The 17062-nt window shown below is 39.1% G+C and overlaps 1 protein-coding gene across 5 annotated transcripts in view; it reads left to right on the forward strand.

Annotated features, from left to right (window-relative positions):
* The first annotated feature begins 314 nt into the window (after positions 1-314).
* The window catches only part of cdkl5 (cyclin dependent kinase like 5), a 42430-nt gene continuing 25682 nt past the window's right edge, over positions 315-17062 (forward strand). For 4 of the 5 annotated variants that reach the window (XM_006780415.2, XM_087839969.1, XM_006780418.2 and 1 more), the window contains exons 1-3: positions 315-833; positions 3574-3949; positions 7733-7767. In XM_006780415.2, coding sequence (XP_006780478.1) covers positions 3913-3949; positions 7733-7767 — 72 coding nt within the window. In that variant the 5' untranslated portion in view covers positions 315-833; positions 3574-3912. The remainder of the gene's footprint in view (positions 834-3573; positions 3950-7732; positions 7768-17062) is intronic. The other variant, XM_006780416.2, reaches the window with a different exon arrangement.

Here is a 17062-nt window from a genome sequence, read left to right on the forward strand (position 1 = left end):
CCTGCCAAAATGAACTCCAGAAGGTCAAACCGAGACCAGAGGGAGGTGTGTGTGTGTGTGGGGGGGGGGGGGGGGGGTGTCACACACAAACAAAATAATGCAGCATTTAATGTGCACCATCTTTCTAACACCTGCTCTCATTACGAAGCCGGTCGATGCAGTGTCCGTGAGTCCAGTGGATTCACACCGATTTCGCCAATTAGTGCATTGGTGGAGGGGAGGTGTAGGTGAGAGCGAGTGGAGAGGAGCTGCAGGAAGATTTTTAATCAGTGACACAACATGGGTTGACCAAAGGGGAGGGGAGGGAGGCAGCAGCAGTAATTAACAGTGTAAAAATCTGCGTGCTGCTGGAAGGAGATGATCACCGGGCTTATCAAACGCTCAACAAACAGTGCGCTGGACTGCATTTCCATCCCAAAGTTTTATTTTATCTCGACTCGCTGTGGATCTTAAACCACTGCTGGAACGCGCAGACGTCCGTGTTTCTATTGGCTGTGCGCAGCGTCGCTCAGAGGAATGACGATTTTGCTGCTATAACCAGCTGATGCTGAGGCTATGAACGCGGAGCCTCTGAAGAACTGTTGACGGTACATTGACACCCCGTCATCGGCATTATGCCTGCGGATTCGGTCTCCCGTCCGTCCAAAGACTGAGTGAGTAGGACATTTGATCGTGTCACGACGCACAGGCCCGGGTTTCCCCCCTCCTCCATCTCCTGTCGCTCCACATGATGTTTCTTCGTCTTCCCACATCATCATTTTCATGGGCATGATGCTCCGTGCTTCACAGATTGAGCTTTCTCACCTCGTACAGGCGTCACATCGCATCTGCAGGTAAACCTTCGCGTGGTTTAAACGGTGGATGGGCTACGAGGTTTTTTGCTCGTTATCTCGTAGGATTTGATTTGATTTAATTTTTGGTATGTGTTGGGAATGATGTCTTACCACGGGTTCATGAGTGAAGGCTTTTTTTTCTTCTTGAATTGTGGATGTTGTTGTGCAACATTGTCGTGAACGTGGACCGTTATAATGTATGCACTGGTTGCTGTGTAGGCTGAGAATCGCGTGGACAGCGATGGAATGGTGGTGCGCTCTGCAACGCAGCGACGAAAGAGACGCAGTTTCGGTGCAGAGAGAGCAGCATTACTATCCTCCCCCCCACCCCCTCTCTCACCTCACGCAAACACACATAGTCTCGTGCACGCGGACGCACGCACCTGCCTATTAAATTTACACTCCCAAACTCACTTATTGCCGAGGTTTCTTTGCATGCAGACTCCAACGAGCCTCAGTTGCAGTGTCGTGCTGCCGTCCATTCTATATTCATTCAGTATTTCCTGGACCTTCACGGTGATGTTTTCACCTTGTTTCCATTTCGTTTTGCAAGGAGAGGAAGCAGCTTATCAATAAACCGAATGCATGCTGTATCCATTTTATTTCCTCCCTAAAGTATGAGCTCTAATGTCTCATAGGTCACTCTTGTCGCTGGCGTATACCTATTAAAATGTGCACTACGAATTAATTCACTACCCACTGTCCTTAAATGACAAGCCATGGGTGGCCTTAACGTCCACCTTATCTCTTCCCCTGGAAAGACTTAGCTGTGTGAGCGTACACTGCATAGGAAAACGCCCACACAGGCACATGAGCCAAGTCAACATTAAAGTGTTTTTTTTGCACTGCTGAATAAATCAAGTGTTATACAAATTAAGTTGGACTGATACTGTGAGAAGCTTTGATGGTTCCAGTCCAACAGCATTCACATTACAAAAGAGGCATTTAATATTCGTGGTCAGTTTTTGGATGTGTGACAAGAGACAGTCTGCCTTTAGATGTAATTGTTCTGGGGGGGGGTTCTTCGCTTTGCTTAAACAAAATAATAATAATATTACTTGTACATAGATGTATAATAACCTCACAGAAAGACCGAGGGGTAAATATAAGCAAAGAGAGAGATTGTTAAATCTTCACATCAACCATCTCGGCTTGACAGATTCAGAGTTCTGCAGAGACAGCGGTCACTACACAAAGTGTAACTGTTGCTGATGTGAGAGTGGTTTTGGAAAGTAAAACAACTGTTTTTGACCTAATGATCCTTTAGCTTAAAACCCAAAAGGTCACCGGGATTGTTCTAAATCCTCCTGACGCAGACGTGAATTCACACATCCGCTTTCCTAGGCAGCCCGTTTGATTGAATTTCACCTAATAATTCTTCAGATGATCTGGGTGTTGTCACGCTGTGTGATTGAGTGCTCGGAGCTAAGTTCAAGTCTGACGCCACACCTGAGAGAGTATTGCTGAGGTGTAGGTTGTGATGATGACCCAATTCTTACCCTAATGCTATAGTTTGGAGAAAGACAAAGCAGACCTATTTGAGGAACAAATGAGAGTAGATTTTGATGTTTGTCATTTAGAATGATTATTTTCTTTGTTCTGTGATTGCTAAAACTGGGAGAACAACTTATTAAAAAACATATTCTTTTTGCTTGTTTGGGTTGTGATGACTTAGACCTCAGAGGGTTAACTTGCTAATACCAAGAATGTGTCATTTTTACTGTGTTCAACATCCAGTTTACCTCGTTAACACTTCCTTGTTAGCCCAAACACAAAAACTGTTAATAGTTTTGCAATATTTAGGTGTTATGTAAAATATCTTGATGCATGCTCAATCATCCAGGTAAGGAAATCCCAGAAAGCTTGATCATGTTCACCTGGACGTCGTGTTTACAGTGGGAGAAACGTTTAATCACTCATCCAAGTGACTTCTTCAGTCTCACTCACTTGGATGAGTGACGAAACATTTCTCCCACCAAGATGATGAACACAATCAGCTTTCTTGGATTACATAAAGTACTTGACAAATTTTTTTGTAAACGACGACAGGAAACACGAGTGACGACACAGAATGTGATGGTTAATCAAGTAGAGACCTTTCACTGAAAACCACAAACATCACTCAGCTGGTGTCTCCAGAGGGAAAGTCAGGCCGAAATCTGTGGGCTATATCATGCATCACTGTTTGTTACCAAAATTGTGCCAACCCATTTAGTAAGTGCGGAGATGTTTTATCGGATAAGTGAAAACTTTGACCTGCTGATGGTTGCCGAGTGCTGTAGGCAAATTAAAGAGGATTCATTCTCCTCGCACAATGGATAGTAAAGCACTCCATCCAATGGCTGTCAATAACTTTATTAAATAGCAAAAATCTCTTTTTTTTTGTAGTGACGGTAGAGAAAAAGGTAGGGGATCACTCAGAGGAGTCCTCTTCTGAGGATCTTCTGAGCACCTATGTTGTTGACATGCTTCCTGCAGCATCCTCCATGTTGATGTATAGCTAATTAGAATAGATGGGATCTGTGTGGAAGTCATACTTAAGCCATGAATTATTTAAACATGTCCTGAAGGAAATATTGCCTTTCTGTATATCTACATGTCCTACTTATTCACTGTCTGTGTCAGGAAGACTAAGAGCATGCAACTCCCTGTGCAAGGAATGATGGGATATTTGGACCTTCAGAGAGACTCTTTGACAACATATTTAACTGCATCTTTGTTTTTGTCTCTGGTCTTCCAGGTTTGCCGGCATGCAGTGTTGGATGGAAATAGAAGAAGGACATCAGCACATGGAATAAAGGGAGCGCAAAGGACATCTGAATACACTCAACTGAGATACCTAATAATTACAATAATAAGAGATTTTTAAAAAAACAAAAAAAGTCCAGAAAAGAGGCAGAGAGAGAAAGAGAGAAGCTATGGTGTAAAGGGAGTGAAGATGGGCCGTGATCAGACGCTTGCAATGTTCCTCCTGGAGTCCACAGTTCACTCCACCGGCTGGTCAAAGCAGGAGTCTCCTCGCTAAAAACCCGAGCAGCTCATTTCACCCGCTGGAGGAGCCCTCACTCTCGGTGATGTAATGAATAAGTTTGAAGTCCTTGGCATTGTGGGCGAAGGTGGGTGGATTTTACACGGCAGATTTCACTGCATGCTTTAAAACTTGAAGACTTTATGTACTGTTGCTGGTAACACTGGGGTCATAACCAGTGTACATTTTAATGGGATTCAGGTGTCTTACACTGCACAGTTGAAACCTACACACATAGCTGTTGACAGAGAGTATATATCCTACTTTAGCATTTTTGAGCACAGGCAGATTTTAAAGGGGCGCATGAGCCTCAGAGTTTGGTGAAGTCTCCCATGGAGTAATGTCTAATTCGTTGTAATAATAGCTTTGGTCATTAGGTCGCCATATTTATCTTAAAACAAAATTGTGAAATAGGGGGGTGGGTTTTTTTGTTTCGTTTTGGGGTTTTTTGTTTGCATGTATGCCTGTTTGATAAGAATACCTTTAAAGGTTTTACTATGAATCCTCGCTCTTTCCCGTTTTGCAAATTGAAAACATCCCCTGCATATACCTGTTGTTTGGATCCTTTCCACAGCACTAATTTAATCAGTATGTTAACAGTCAAGCATGCTCACCCCTCTGCTGCTCAGTTTATCTTCTCTAACAGTCTCTGTTTTTATTCCTTAATCACGTTCAGTTGCTTCTATTCTGTGTGATTATCATCATCATCAGTGCAGTCCAACCCTTCTTGGTCTTGGTGCAGCAAACAAAAATATGAGTATGAATATGCAGAATCTGCAGGCACAGGGACAAGATTTTTGTTTAGACCAAACATCTTTAAGAAGGTGTTGTTTGCATACAGGTAAACAGCCAGTCCAAAGAATTGCACATTTTTATTCAATTAGATTTTTTTTTGTTTTTTTGAATTTGTCTGCATTGCTAAACGATAACTTTCATGTGGGATAGGAAGTCTGCTACTCTGGAAGCCCCAAAATGTTATCAGATGATAGCCAATGGGTTCCCATGCCTAAAGCCTTTAGTTCAAAGGGTAGGATCAGCCCCTTCCTGGCCAGAAAGAAGTGCTGAGTTTGATAAGCACTGCTTAGAAAATCTAGTTTCAATTAAAATTACTTATTGAATTAAAAGACACTCCAAACTCAAGAGCAAGAACTGATTTGTAGTGCTGATGAAACGTATATTGCTTCAATCTATAAAACGCTGAATTTGCCATGTACAGGTAGTTCTAACTTTCAATGTTACTCTAGCCTTACTTTGTTCATGGTTAGTATGAGATGATTTAATATAATCACTTGTTTTACTGTTTAGGATAAAATTAGTGCCTGTCTGACAAAGACATCCTGCTTATAGATGAGAAAAGCACTGTATATGGTTTTGGTTGGAAGTGTTTAGCTTGGAGGATGTAAAATGCCTTATTAAGAAATCATAGAAACCACACATTTTTCAGCACCATATGAGTATTGCTGAAATGTTGAATATGCATGTAAGTAATTCTTGCAAATCAACTTTGTGAAATTTTCAACAGCATAAATTAGTCTTGGTTCTTCTGAAAAGCTCATCCTTAATTCTGCTATTTTTATTCCTAATCGTACTTTTCTTTAAGGTTTATATAAATCAAATAAATAAAATTGCACTTTTAGCTGTGAGTGACTCTTAAGTGAGCCACACAAACGCCCTTTAATTAGCAATCCGTGTGGCTTCTGCTTCTTGTAGCCAGCAGCGTGATTTGCAGCTGATTTGACTGAGCTGGATCGACATGTATTCCTGCTTTACTCTAATGTGAGAAGACAGAGTAGCCAAGTGTTTATTCTGCTGTTGGTAATTCTCGCAAACTGTGATCTACACCAGCACTCGTTACTACATCTATCAAAAAGTTATGTACACAACGAACCGCAATAACAGTTTTCACACAGTTTTCTGTTTTTTTTTTTCTCATGTTAAAAGCTCTGTGTGTACACATTTTTCATACTTTACACAGAGTATGTTTTATATATACAGTGTAACCCTGGCGGCATATATTAAAGTTAACTGTTGTCTCTGGGAACTCGCTTTTTTATTGTATTGCCATTTTTCTTCAACATTGACACAGATGGGTTTGCTGTATTTTAAATGTATGCTATCACTAAAAATTGTTTCATCTTTTTCTTCCAGTGAAATTGTGTCTTTTTTTTCTCTAAATACATCCTAATACCAATGTATGTAAACTTCAGTCAGCAAAACTATAAAGAAGATTTTTTTGTCATACTCATGAATCAGAGGTAAAGCAACTTCAGAACATTTTGTTCTTTGTAGACAAAACTCCTTCACAGTTGCTACATGTTTTTCAAACGTTACAGAGAATCAAAAAAAATGATCCGATTAAACAGCTGCTGCATTTCTAGGTTCTAATATTTTTTTAAGTGTTTCCTTTTAGCATGCAGTTAGCTAAACAGGAAGTTTGAATGTTGTAAGGATCTTTCTTAAGAATCTACAAAAGTCGATTCTGTTCATCTGGACGTAGCGTTTTGTGGGAGAAACGTTTCGTCACTCATCCAAGTGACTTCTTCAGTCTCAGCTGACTGCAGGTTTCCCCCATCTTATAAACAGTACATTTGCATAATGACTGAAACCAGCCCAGTGAAGGAACAATGGGTTTAAGAATGTTATTTAGGAGTCACCATTCTCTCCTTACTGCTTATTTACACATTCATGTTCCTGTGATTTATCAAAGAAACACATTTGTACATGTACTCATAATACTGCTGGGACATTCAATACTCTAACTAGCACCACTCACCTACTGTTGTCCATGGAAAAAGTAAGAAAGGAAGAAAGGAATTATGAAACAACTTAAGTGGGTTTTTGAAATTCCCATAATCATGTAACTCATGAAGACGCTGGTGAGAGGTCTGTGCCATTTATTGCCAGCAATTTATGTGTATTGATAAAATGTTTGTTTTACCATGTAAGTAAATCAACTTTGTAAAACTCTGGAACTGCATAAATGTTACCACAGAGACCATTTCTACAGTTTTTCTGTAAAGACAAACTATATTTCTACAGGCTTCTCTTCATATCTGCACCTCTTTCTGCCCCTATAGCAAACAGATAAATATTTCAATCAAAAATCTTATGATAAGAAATATCATTATAAAAAATAGGTTTTAATTGTTGTTGTTTTTAATTTCCTTTCACAAAAAAAAAAAGAAAAACAAGAAAAAAATAAACACTGAAAGTAACTCCGAAAGCAAGCTAAGTGACAGATGGTGTCAAGGCAAAAGGGCATCATTCTCCGTAAGACTGAAGCTATAAAAATCTCTAAAACTCTGCACAGAAATCAGGCCATTGCCACAAAAACAGACCGATTCTGGCAGAAAGACAAGCTGCATTACCTAACCCATTACGTTGCATATGTGATCTGAACAGCAACAAGAGCAGTTTGGAAAGACGTGGAAAACAATTAACTTCACCAAATGCGAGTCCAGCTGACATCCTTGCAGGACAGAGCCAGAGACTCGACTTCTGAAATATCAGCCATCATCCCAGTCTTGTTAAACTGACACAATCATCTGTCTTAGTAAAGACAGGAACAGGGACACGGTGTGTGTGTGTGTGTGTGTGTGTGTGTGTGTGTGTGTGTGTGTGTGTTACTTGTGAAAGGTATAGCTGTGAGTGTGTGTTGAGTGTGTGGGAGAGCGAGTATGCATGCCTCCGCCTCACCTATTAACGGCTGTTTCTCTGGTGGTTCTCACCTACTGTACTTCTTTTTCATGAACCTGTTTGTTTGAGGTTTGGAGGTCAAAGCATAATTAAGATGTCAAAACTTTAACACCACATCTGAGTCTCACTTCTTTATTGAACGTTTGCATCTTTCTCTCCCTTTCTTGTTGTCCAGGAGCATATGGAGTGGTGCTCAAGTGCAGGCATAAGGTAAGATAGTACTTCTGATTTCTCAGAGTCTTACAGTATGCCTGGTTTGTTTTATTGTGATGTAAAGTGTTTGGATGGTGGCAAACTTTCACTGAGAAGAATGGTACGGTGATGAAGATTGAAACAAATGTGACTGGTATGATGGTTAAAATACTCAGAAAACTACAATGTCAACAGTGACGTTTCATCCCTATTTCATCCCTGAAATGTTAGCTAGCATGTTTTAACCCATTGTAAAAGCATACAGTAATGGAGGAAATCCTTTGCTTGGCTCTAAGTCGATATACTATGTAGACAGAAGTGCTGAGCCACCAACACATTATCAAGAGTAGCTGCTCAGTAATGGAAACGGATACCCTGAAGCTCCCAGCTCACAGTTTTGTGCAGATGTTAATGCCAGAGAAGGTTTGGATGTCTGCAGAGCACTAGCAACTTTTACATACTATGCATGCATTCAGTGACCCCGCTCTGTAACTCCAGTGGTCTGACCCTTTGTCGCTGAGTTGCAGTGGTTCTTAGACACTTTGCAATGTTATCATTTACAGTTGAGGGAGGGAAGAAATGAGAACCAGTGAGCTCTGTAGAACAAATCATTCTTTCACAAATGGTTGTAAAGCCAGACTGCATGGCTATGTGCTGGATTTTATACATCTGTGGCAATGGGACTGAAAACAGCTGAAAGATTAAAAGACTGTGTGGCCCACATATAAAGCGTATGTCTGGTCTGTATTTTAACAACCATATTTCTGTAGCTTACAGTAGGGAGACAAGCTGTATAAGCACAGCTTAGACTTACAGGTCTAATTCATTTAATAAGGAACAGATCCGCTGTTTTCATAGAGAACATTTATTGATGGCTTAGTTTCGAAGATTCTGCTATTGCACAAAATCGACCAGCGAGCAATTATAATGCAAAACGAAATAAAGTTCATTTCGCTTTTCTAACACACCCACAGTTGGTCCATTTGTTTTGCAGACAATGTGCGTGGTCACAAATTTTGAGCTACAGACCACTGTGCTCATTGGCAGATGGCAAAATTTACCTCATGCACACCAACATTTGCAGCCTCACCAAAAGCACATCTCAAAGCTGTGAGGCTATTTATGCTAGGGTACGTATACTTGCAATGCCAAGCAAGTGTTTATCATGCAAGTTATTATCATTTGCCAATTGTTATAAAACACAAGGTAAAGCTGAGGCAGATGGAACCGTTAGTGTTGCATTTATGTCCTAAAAAATAGTGGAGAAAGTGGTTCATTTATCCGATGATGGGATGGATGAATAGACAGGGAATCCCTTCAGAGTGAAAGAATGGTTACAGCCACTTTAAAGGTAGATTAGAAACTTTAATGTCACCACTTGCACATGTGCACCCTCATATGAATCACTTACTTGGTGCTTACTCACCGTGTCACGCTGTAAGCATGAATCTGAATGTTCTCTGACAGACATTGTTAGATCACGTTGGATTTTAGCGGTGACTCTTAAAACAAAGTTATTAAATGTGAGCCATTAATGTACTTTGTATGCATGAATGAAAGGGCTGAAGGTGTGACTCATCCAGCTGTGTCTTACTTAATATAACTGTGCGGTTTCAAGCTTATCTGTTATATGGTCCTATTACTTGTTTCTCTGCAGTCTGTTTATAAAGTAAATGAATTTTCTCAACATGTGAGAACTTTCCAGATCAAAATGATTAAATTACATTGTTTGTCTTTTTGACTTGTAATGATTGGGAATTCTCAAACAAAGCCCAAAGACCTTTTTTACCCTGTTGAAATTTTGGACTTTAGTCCAAATTTATTAAAACTGCTCTGCGAAACAGTAGTGCACATGCAACCAAAGACCGCCTGCAGCTGAAGGACAAATTTTCACAGTGTGACTTCTAATAAGGCTCGCATGTGCATACCAACCAGTCAAAAGGAAACGAGGCAAAATACAAAGGGCCAGTTTTGTAATATTTGAATAAATGTTAGGAATAAAACATTTCCTTCCCAACCACGTCAAATCTCTCCTTTTTCTCTTACTGCCATCATGTGTTTGGACTCTCTGCATGGGCTTGTGGGCCAAACAGAAGAGTTGTGCAGTTGGATATGAGGGCAAGCTAGCTCACATATGCCTTTTAACCCTCATCCGTAAAAGGCTGACTGGGTATTTTGTCGCCATGTCAGGTGGGCGGCATACACACCTAAGTTTGTGAATGTGATGACTCAAGAACGAGGCGACATGGGATTTTGAAAGTGATACCACAGGGGTGTCTGCTCGTAGGCTTGGGGGTAGCACTGGTGGTTGCCAGTATATTTTTTAATTAATGCCACAATTCACTGGAATATACGACATGCCTCAGGAGGATATTGTCTAATAGATTTTATTGGACCCATCCTACACAATGTAACATTAGGTAAACTTGCATGATGATTGCTGCTACGCTGTTGAAAGTTATCTGCAAAATAAGTAGTAAGCTAACACACTCATTCAGTTAGCACCTTTTATCTCTACTGGTCATGTTAAACGTGTGCAGTCAGTTATCTTTATTAGAGTTTTTATGTTGTCAAATCTGAAAGGCTCCCACGTAGTTCTGTGGTTTGGCATCATGCATATCCATTCAGCATTGTTTCTGTTGTTTTCTATTAGCGCCAAGAACAAGTATAGCCTAATGGTCAAGAAGCGTGAGCAGGTCACAGTGACAGCACAGCACGCTGCTACCTGTGCATGTTGCTTATATGCTGTGAATTTTGAGGGTAAAAAAAATGTAACAAATTTACCAGACATATTTAATACCTTATTAATTCAGTTAGTAGGAAGTAGACTGTTATTTCATCTTTCAGAAATAACAAGTCCTTTTGCTACGTGATCATAATTAGCAGCTAAATGTGCTTAAACTTACAGAAGGTAGTTGTGTAGATTAACCCCCTTCTAATAAAATTCTGTCCATTTTTGCAAAGTAATATGTAGCTATAGCTTTCAAATCAACGTAGAGTTGTTGTCCGAAGTTTACACACATGGACATAGAAGTCATGGTAACTTTTAAATTTGAATGATTTCTTTAATTGTTTTTTTTTTTTCAGGGTGAATGATTGTCGTTGCTGTATGCTTAATGACTTTAAAAAACAATTTAAACTTTCTCTAATTGGCTGAAGGACAAAAGTATACATACAGGCTGAACTATGGGTTTCTGAATCATTTCTAAACAACAACAGAGTCCAAGAAATTCAGTTCAAACAGTTTACATAAGTACAACTTATTTGGATGTGTCAACACTTCGCCAGGGTCTGAAAAAGGAACCAGACTTTTACCCTCCAAAACAACCCAGGAACTACTGAGTCTCAAGGCTGCTATGAACTGGAAACTGCTGAAACACCAGTGTCGCTGCCCACAGTAAAGCCAACGAAGAAAGAAGCTGCCCAAATGGACAAACCAAATACCTTCTGAAGAAAATTTTATGGTCACATGAGACAAAGACTAAGATTTTTGGACACAGTGACAAGAGTAAAGGTGAGTATCTCAGGCCTAAGAAGACTGTAGCAACTATCAAGCATGGTGGTGGTAGCATCATGCTTTGCGGGAACAGTGGATGGAATAATAAAGGCAGATTACCTCCAAATTTTTAAACTTCACCCCAAATCAAGAACTAGATGGTTGAAACTTGGACATAGTTGTATGTTCCAACAGGAGGACAATGATCCCAAACACATCAAAACGGGATCTGGAATTAATAAATCATTCACGTTAACATAGGCTTCTGGAATGACTTTCCCAAAGCCCTGACCTCAGCTCTACTGAGAATTTTTCAAATATAACCAACTAACTGTGGCAAGAAGAGTGGTCAAATATCCAGCCAAAATTATGCAGAATTACTGAAGGTAGTTTATGGCTACCAAAGCGTCTGCTTGACTTACAACTTGCTAAAGGATATTTGACCAAATATTAATGTGAGTGTATTCATATATATGTGAGCCTGTATGTATACTTATAATCCTTTGTGGATGAGAGGAAATGCAAAAAAAATTCAAACTGCACTCAATTTCTTTTTCTTTCCTTTTTTTTTTTTTTTTTTGGTGAATGTGGTGACTGTGAATGTATGACTGCAGCTGTAGTTAACGAAAAAAGTGCAATATTTGCCTCTTAAATAAAGCAGTACTTAATGTAAAAGCAAATTTTGTTACTGCTAATTCAAATGATTACGGTAATTTCTTATGAATGACAATTGTGTTACATAGTACTCCGTTCACAACCACTAGTTATTCATTAATAAAAACGGCACCTAATGTCTAACCCAACTTTGTCTAAAGTGCTTGTTGAGAAAGTGGAAACAAAAATCCCTTAAATGGTTTTAAGAAAATGTCTTTTATTTGTCTAAGACTGATGAGCTTGATGTTCAGAAAACATGATTTTCAGTCAGTGGTTTTAATTAGTTTTAGTTAGTGTGATTGTTTATTTACTATTTTTATTTATAAAACCTTTAAATTCACAATATAGTCTTCTCCAATAAATCTCACCTCTTTTCACATGGTGCAGTACAATAACCAGACAGCACATGTGAAAGTCCGATACTGACACAGTGGTTTGGATTGATAGTCAAGTATTTTCCATTCGTCTTTTCATATTTTTTGTATTTTATGTGTTCATTGATCAGGCTTATTTAGGGCCTTTCCAGGCTTTGGAATCAGTCTTAGGCAAGTTGAGTGCCGGTATGCCGAGTGGAGCACTGATGTTTTAGAAAGCAGGAATAATGCTGTCAGCTACAAACAATGCAGCTATTCAAGCAATAAACTTGGAAGCAATCTTGGGATATAAAAACATCTGTGGATGAATCAGCATGTTACAACTGAACACAAATACACACACATTGGTATCCTGGCTTGGTCAGAGAGGAATGGGGTTAATGGTGGATTACAGCAAATATTATGAGCACCTGTATTCAGACATTCATTAATAAATAGACATTAACGAAGAGTTTAATTACACTGAAACTAACAAAGGGGGCCCTTTTTGATCAGCACTGATGTGGTTTACATGTGAAACAGATTGCTCCACGCTGTGCCTGTTGAAATGAATTTTCTGGGCTTTCTTTAATATAAACACTAAAGCAAATTTAAAGATTAAAGAAGCTAAATTGCACATTGTTTTTAAAGACACTTTACCCTTAGATTTGCAGAAACATTGAAATTGCCATCTGTTTAGTGACAGTTTAAAGTTACTTGACCTCCTTATTTGTTTGGATTCTATGTGTGTATAATTTGTACTTTTTTGATATTGTCAGTGCACACAGAATAGTTTTGTGGCTATTATGTGATTTTTTTTTAATCGTCCTCAATGTTTCAGTTGTTTTTAACAGACAGATAATTGAATGTTTTTGATAACTGAATGTTTAAAGGCAGACTTAGCATTGAGTACTCAGGATTGGTTGGTGTTTTCCCTGTAGTCCATTTTCCTACATACCATACAGTCTGAGCATGTTTCAGCCAATATAAATCCTATCATTATGACGTCCTTTCTTTGCTGTGCTTCATAAAACTTTCAAAAAAGCCATAAATTATACATATTAAGTGACATTCTGAATATGCACATACTTGCATTCTGAGAACATGAACAAAATGACACTGTAAGTAGAACACAGTGGTTAGGCAGGAAGTTGAAATTCAAAGAGGGACAGATAAAAGAGAAGCTAGAAGAAAAATCTGGGAACCAGATGTATTAACATGCAGGATGCAGCTGAATGTAAATTTGGACAGCGCCTCATCTCTTAAACATATTGGCCTGTTGTGGAGGAAGGTTTAGTTCTTTGGCTCTTTGTACTGTCTTTGTGCTCTAAAGGTAAACCCTGCATTTGTGAGAGAAATGTTTGTCTACCCGTTATGGCTACGGTCACAGAATCCTAATATGCCTAAGACACACAGAGAAATGCCAAAGCATAGTAAATCCCAGTCAAATTAAAATAAATCTTTTTGGTGGCTGTAGCTAAAGAGGTAAAGCAGGTAATCTACTAATCAGAAGGTGTATTTTTGAGCAAGATACTAACCACAAGTTGCTCTGATGCATCCATCAGAGTGTGAATATTAGAAAGAAAGCACTTACGTATAGAAAAAAGTGGTTGGGTGAATGAGGCGAGTTGTATAAATGTGCTTTGAGTGCTTCAGTAGAGTAGAAAAGCACTGCATACAGTAAGAACCAGTCCATTTACCATTTACCAGTAAATTACTTTCCACTGGTTATTGGTACTGTTTGTATTATTGTATGCACTTTAGTCAGACACAGAGTGAGAGACAGAGCAGGAGAGCAAAATACCACTAGAGCATAACCATTACTCTCCAAGGTTTATTGTACTGTATTGATTACTCCATAAAACCATTCATTAACTTTTAATTAAATTTGATGTGCATAAAATATCTGAGGGACTAGTGAGTGATAATAGTGACTTTTAAATCCCAAGCGTTCTATATGCATTTTTTTTGGTGGTAGAAAACAAGATATGAGCTTAACAGTAAAGGGGACCCTAACTTAATGCACAGAGGTGAAAATACCACCTAACTTAGCTAATACTTTAGCTTTACCATCAGCGTACTTGTTCTGCTGTCGAGTCTCATTGGCAGGCTTGTTCAGTAACAGAGCTCACCTCACAGTATGCCTGCCTACATAGGCTATGACAATGTTCAGTCTTTATATTAATTTATTATAGCCATGATTTTAAAAGATGACCTTTCTTTACACCGTGAATTGTCTCTGTGCGTGTGTGTGTGTGTGTGTGTGTGTGTGTGTGTGTGTGTGTGTGTGTGTGTGTGTGTGTGTGTGTGTGTGTGTGTGTGGCTCACAAAGTCCACTCTGGCACAAGAACAGTTAATATTTCCAGCTAATAACATAGCATATCTTTAAAATTCAGTATTTTTCTGTCACAGACTGAATTTTCTTTCTTTCTCTGGACCACAGATTTGTTGTTTTCAGCAAATCTCCATTTCATATGAAATTAAATACCAGCTGTCAAAGTGTGGGTATGTTAAACTGGGTATTGCTTCCCTTCCTCTGGGTTACTAAGAAGTGACATGTGACATGTTTCTCATTTATATAACAGCGTAGGGATTCATTTTCACACACACTTGGAGCCAAAGATTCAGACCATTGCAATAAAAGCTTTTTAGCTTTGCTGCAAGAGAGCAGTTATTTTTACTTTTCTCAGCTGGAAGCAGGGCAAAAGAGAAAAGGATAGCTGAGGGAGAGAGACAGAGAAGCAATGTGTGAATGTGTGTGCGTGCACAATGAAGAGAAGGAGATGCAGAGGGATGTATCGAACAGGGAGACTACGCTGATGGTAAATGGGTCACCCTGTTAGGAGTCTACAGCAGACCTGCGTGTAGTTAAGAGAATCATGCCTGTAGGCTGTGTGTGCTGGGCTAAAACCTTACCCGGTGACACGGTAACTGTACAAGGAAGGAATTAAATGCATTTTAAATGTATGTTCATGTGTAAATTATATATGCTTCACCTCACGGTATGCATTTGATGGCACATATAATTAGTCTAGTGAACATGCGCCAGCGTTTGTGCAATGTTCCGCCACTTTATGCAAGTGTTTTTATTAGCGTATGTGGGTGTGTGCATAGAAGCTTGTGTTATCTTGAATTTGTGTTTTTGGAGTGACAATAGCACAACCTACACAGCCAGTGTTTCCTGGTGCCTATACAGTATTTCAGTGCAGTGCTGGAGGGCTGAGAGGACTTGTTAATTAATTACTGGTAGGCGACCAGCAGAAAATTCATCAGTGACTCTTTGATAATTGATTACTTGTTTAAGTGGTTTGTCATATTACAGTCCCATTCTTTTACTGGTTATAGATTCTCACACGGGTTTTACTTGAATTTCTCCGTTTAAAAACTTTGTGATCAGAACCTGATGTGTTAATTTCACTTTTCAATCCAAGCAATTTGAAAGCATAATAATAATTGTAAGAAAAAAAAAAAGCTAGAAAACTAGAAAACAAAAAGACGTACATTTCTCAGGAAATTTTGAGTGTCCCAATGCACCAGCTGGCCATGAAGATGTCACCACAAGTAAGAGCTAACCAAATAATAGCTTTGGGGAAGCTGTAAGACATTTTAAGGTCAAGATTTAGGTAGCCAAACATAAATAAATAAATGAATTAATAAATAACCGTGGATTAAAAAAAAAAAGAAACAGGTGTGGAATGGTCATTAGAATATGAAAGGAATTTTATTCTGAAAGTCTAAATCTTTTGCAGGCATCCTGTTTTCACAGTAGTAGTCATAATTGAAAGAATAAAACCCACTATCCTTTTCAGCCCTGAAAAGAAGCTTTACTATTTGCAAGCTTTTATTTTAACAGTCTAGTACTATTTAGCTAGTCTTTTTAGAAATGAGAGACAAAGTGTAGACATTGTTCATCAGCCCCCCCATGTCCAAGTGTGAAGGAGACAGGAAAGAAGCGTATTAAAATGGAATTTGGTTATTGAGTAGATCTTATTTTGAAAGGCCACATTTTTAAACATATCCTGCTTAAACCACTATGGCATCCACACAATAGTCCATTATATTCATGCATTACTGTAGCGAGTTTACGTCACAAAATGAAGTACCTTGAGCCAACTGTTGTTGTGATTTGGTGCTATATAAAAAAAGAATTGAATAGCTCATTATATACAGAAGAGCCAGCATCATTTATGAGCCCCAGCAATTGGCTGCAATATTTGTTGTTTGCAAGCTTTTATTATGAAGGACACACTTTGCTTAGAGTCTGATTTTGAAGGTGAATCAAAATTTAGACAATCTAGATCATCTTCCCTCTCTTTGCCATCCTTACAGCAACACTTATTCAGTCCAAATGACATCCTGATGTCCTTGCTGTAGATCCTGATGAGATATATCAGTGAGTCAATGTCTCACTTGCTCCTGGCATACAGCTTGATGCCATCCATGTACAGGAGGTGGCAGATGGTCATTCAACTCCTGAATGTGTTTCTATAACCACTTGCTGTGATGAGCTAGCTGAGGGTGTTGAGGCCTATACAGCACAGCAGCGGGAACAGTGTATCACCTTGATATAATCTGAACTTTGATGGTGACTTGTGCAGTTGGCATGGAGTTGGTGTCTTCCAGAGATTCATTCAGTACCTGATGAAGGCTATTAGTACGCCATTAATCTTTTATAGCACCAAACACTCCAGTAGTCCATGTAAGGCACAGGCTTTCTTGTAGTCAGTCCAGGCAGTGCTCAGGTTGGTCTGCCTGGTCCTAGAGTCTCTGACTCTATCGGTGAAAGGGTCTTTGGAGAGCAGGCCGTTTG

The sequence above is a fragment of the Neolamprologus brichardi genome, chromosome 1, assembly GCF_056152115.1.
Source record: "Neolamprologus brichardi isolate AB-2024 chromosome 1, ASM5615211v1, whole genome shotgun sequence".
NCBI lineage: Eukaryota > Metazoa > Chordata > Actinopteri > Cichliformes > Cichlidae > Neolamprologus > Neolamprologus brichardi.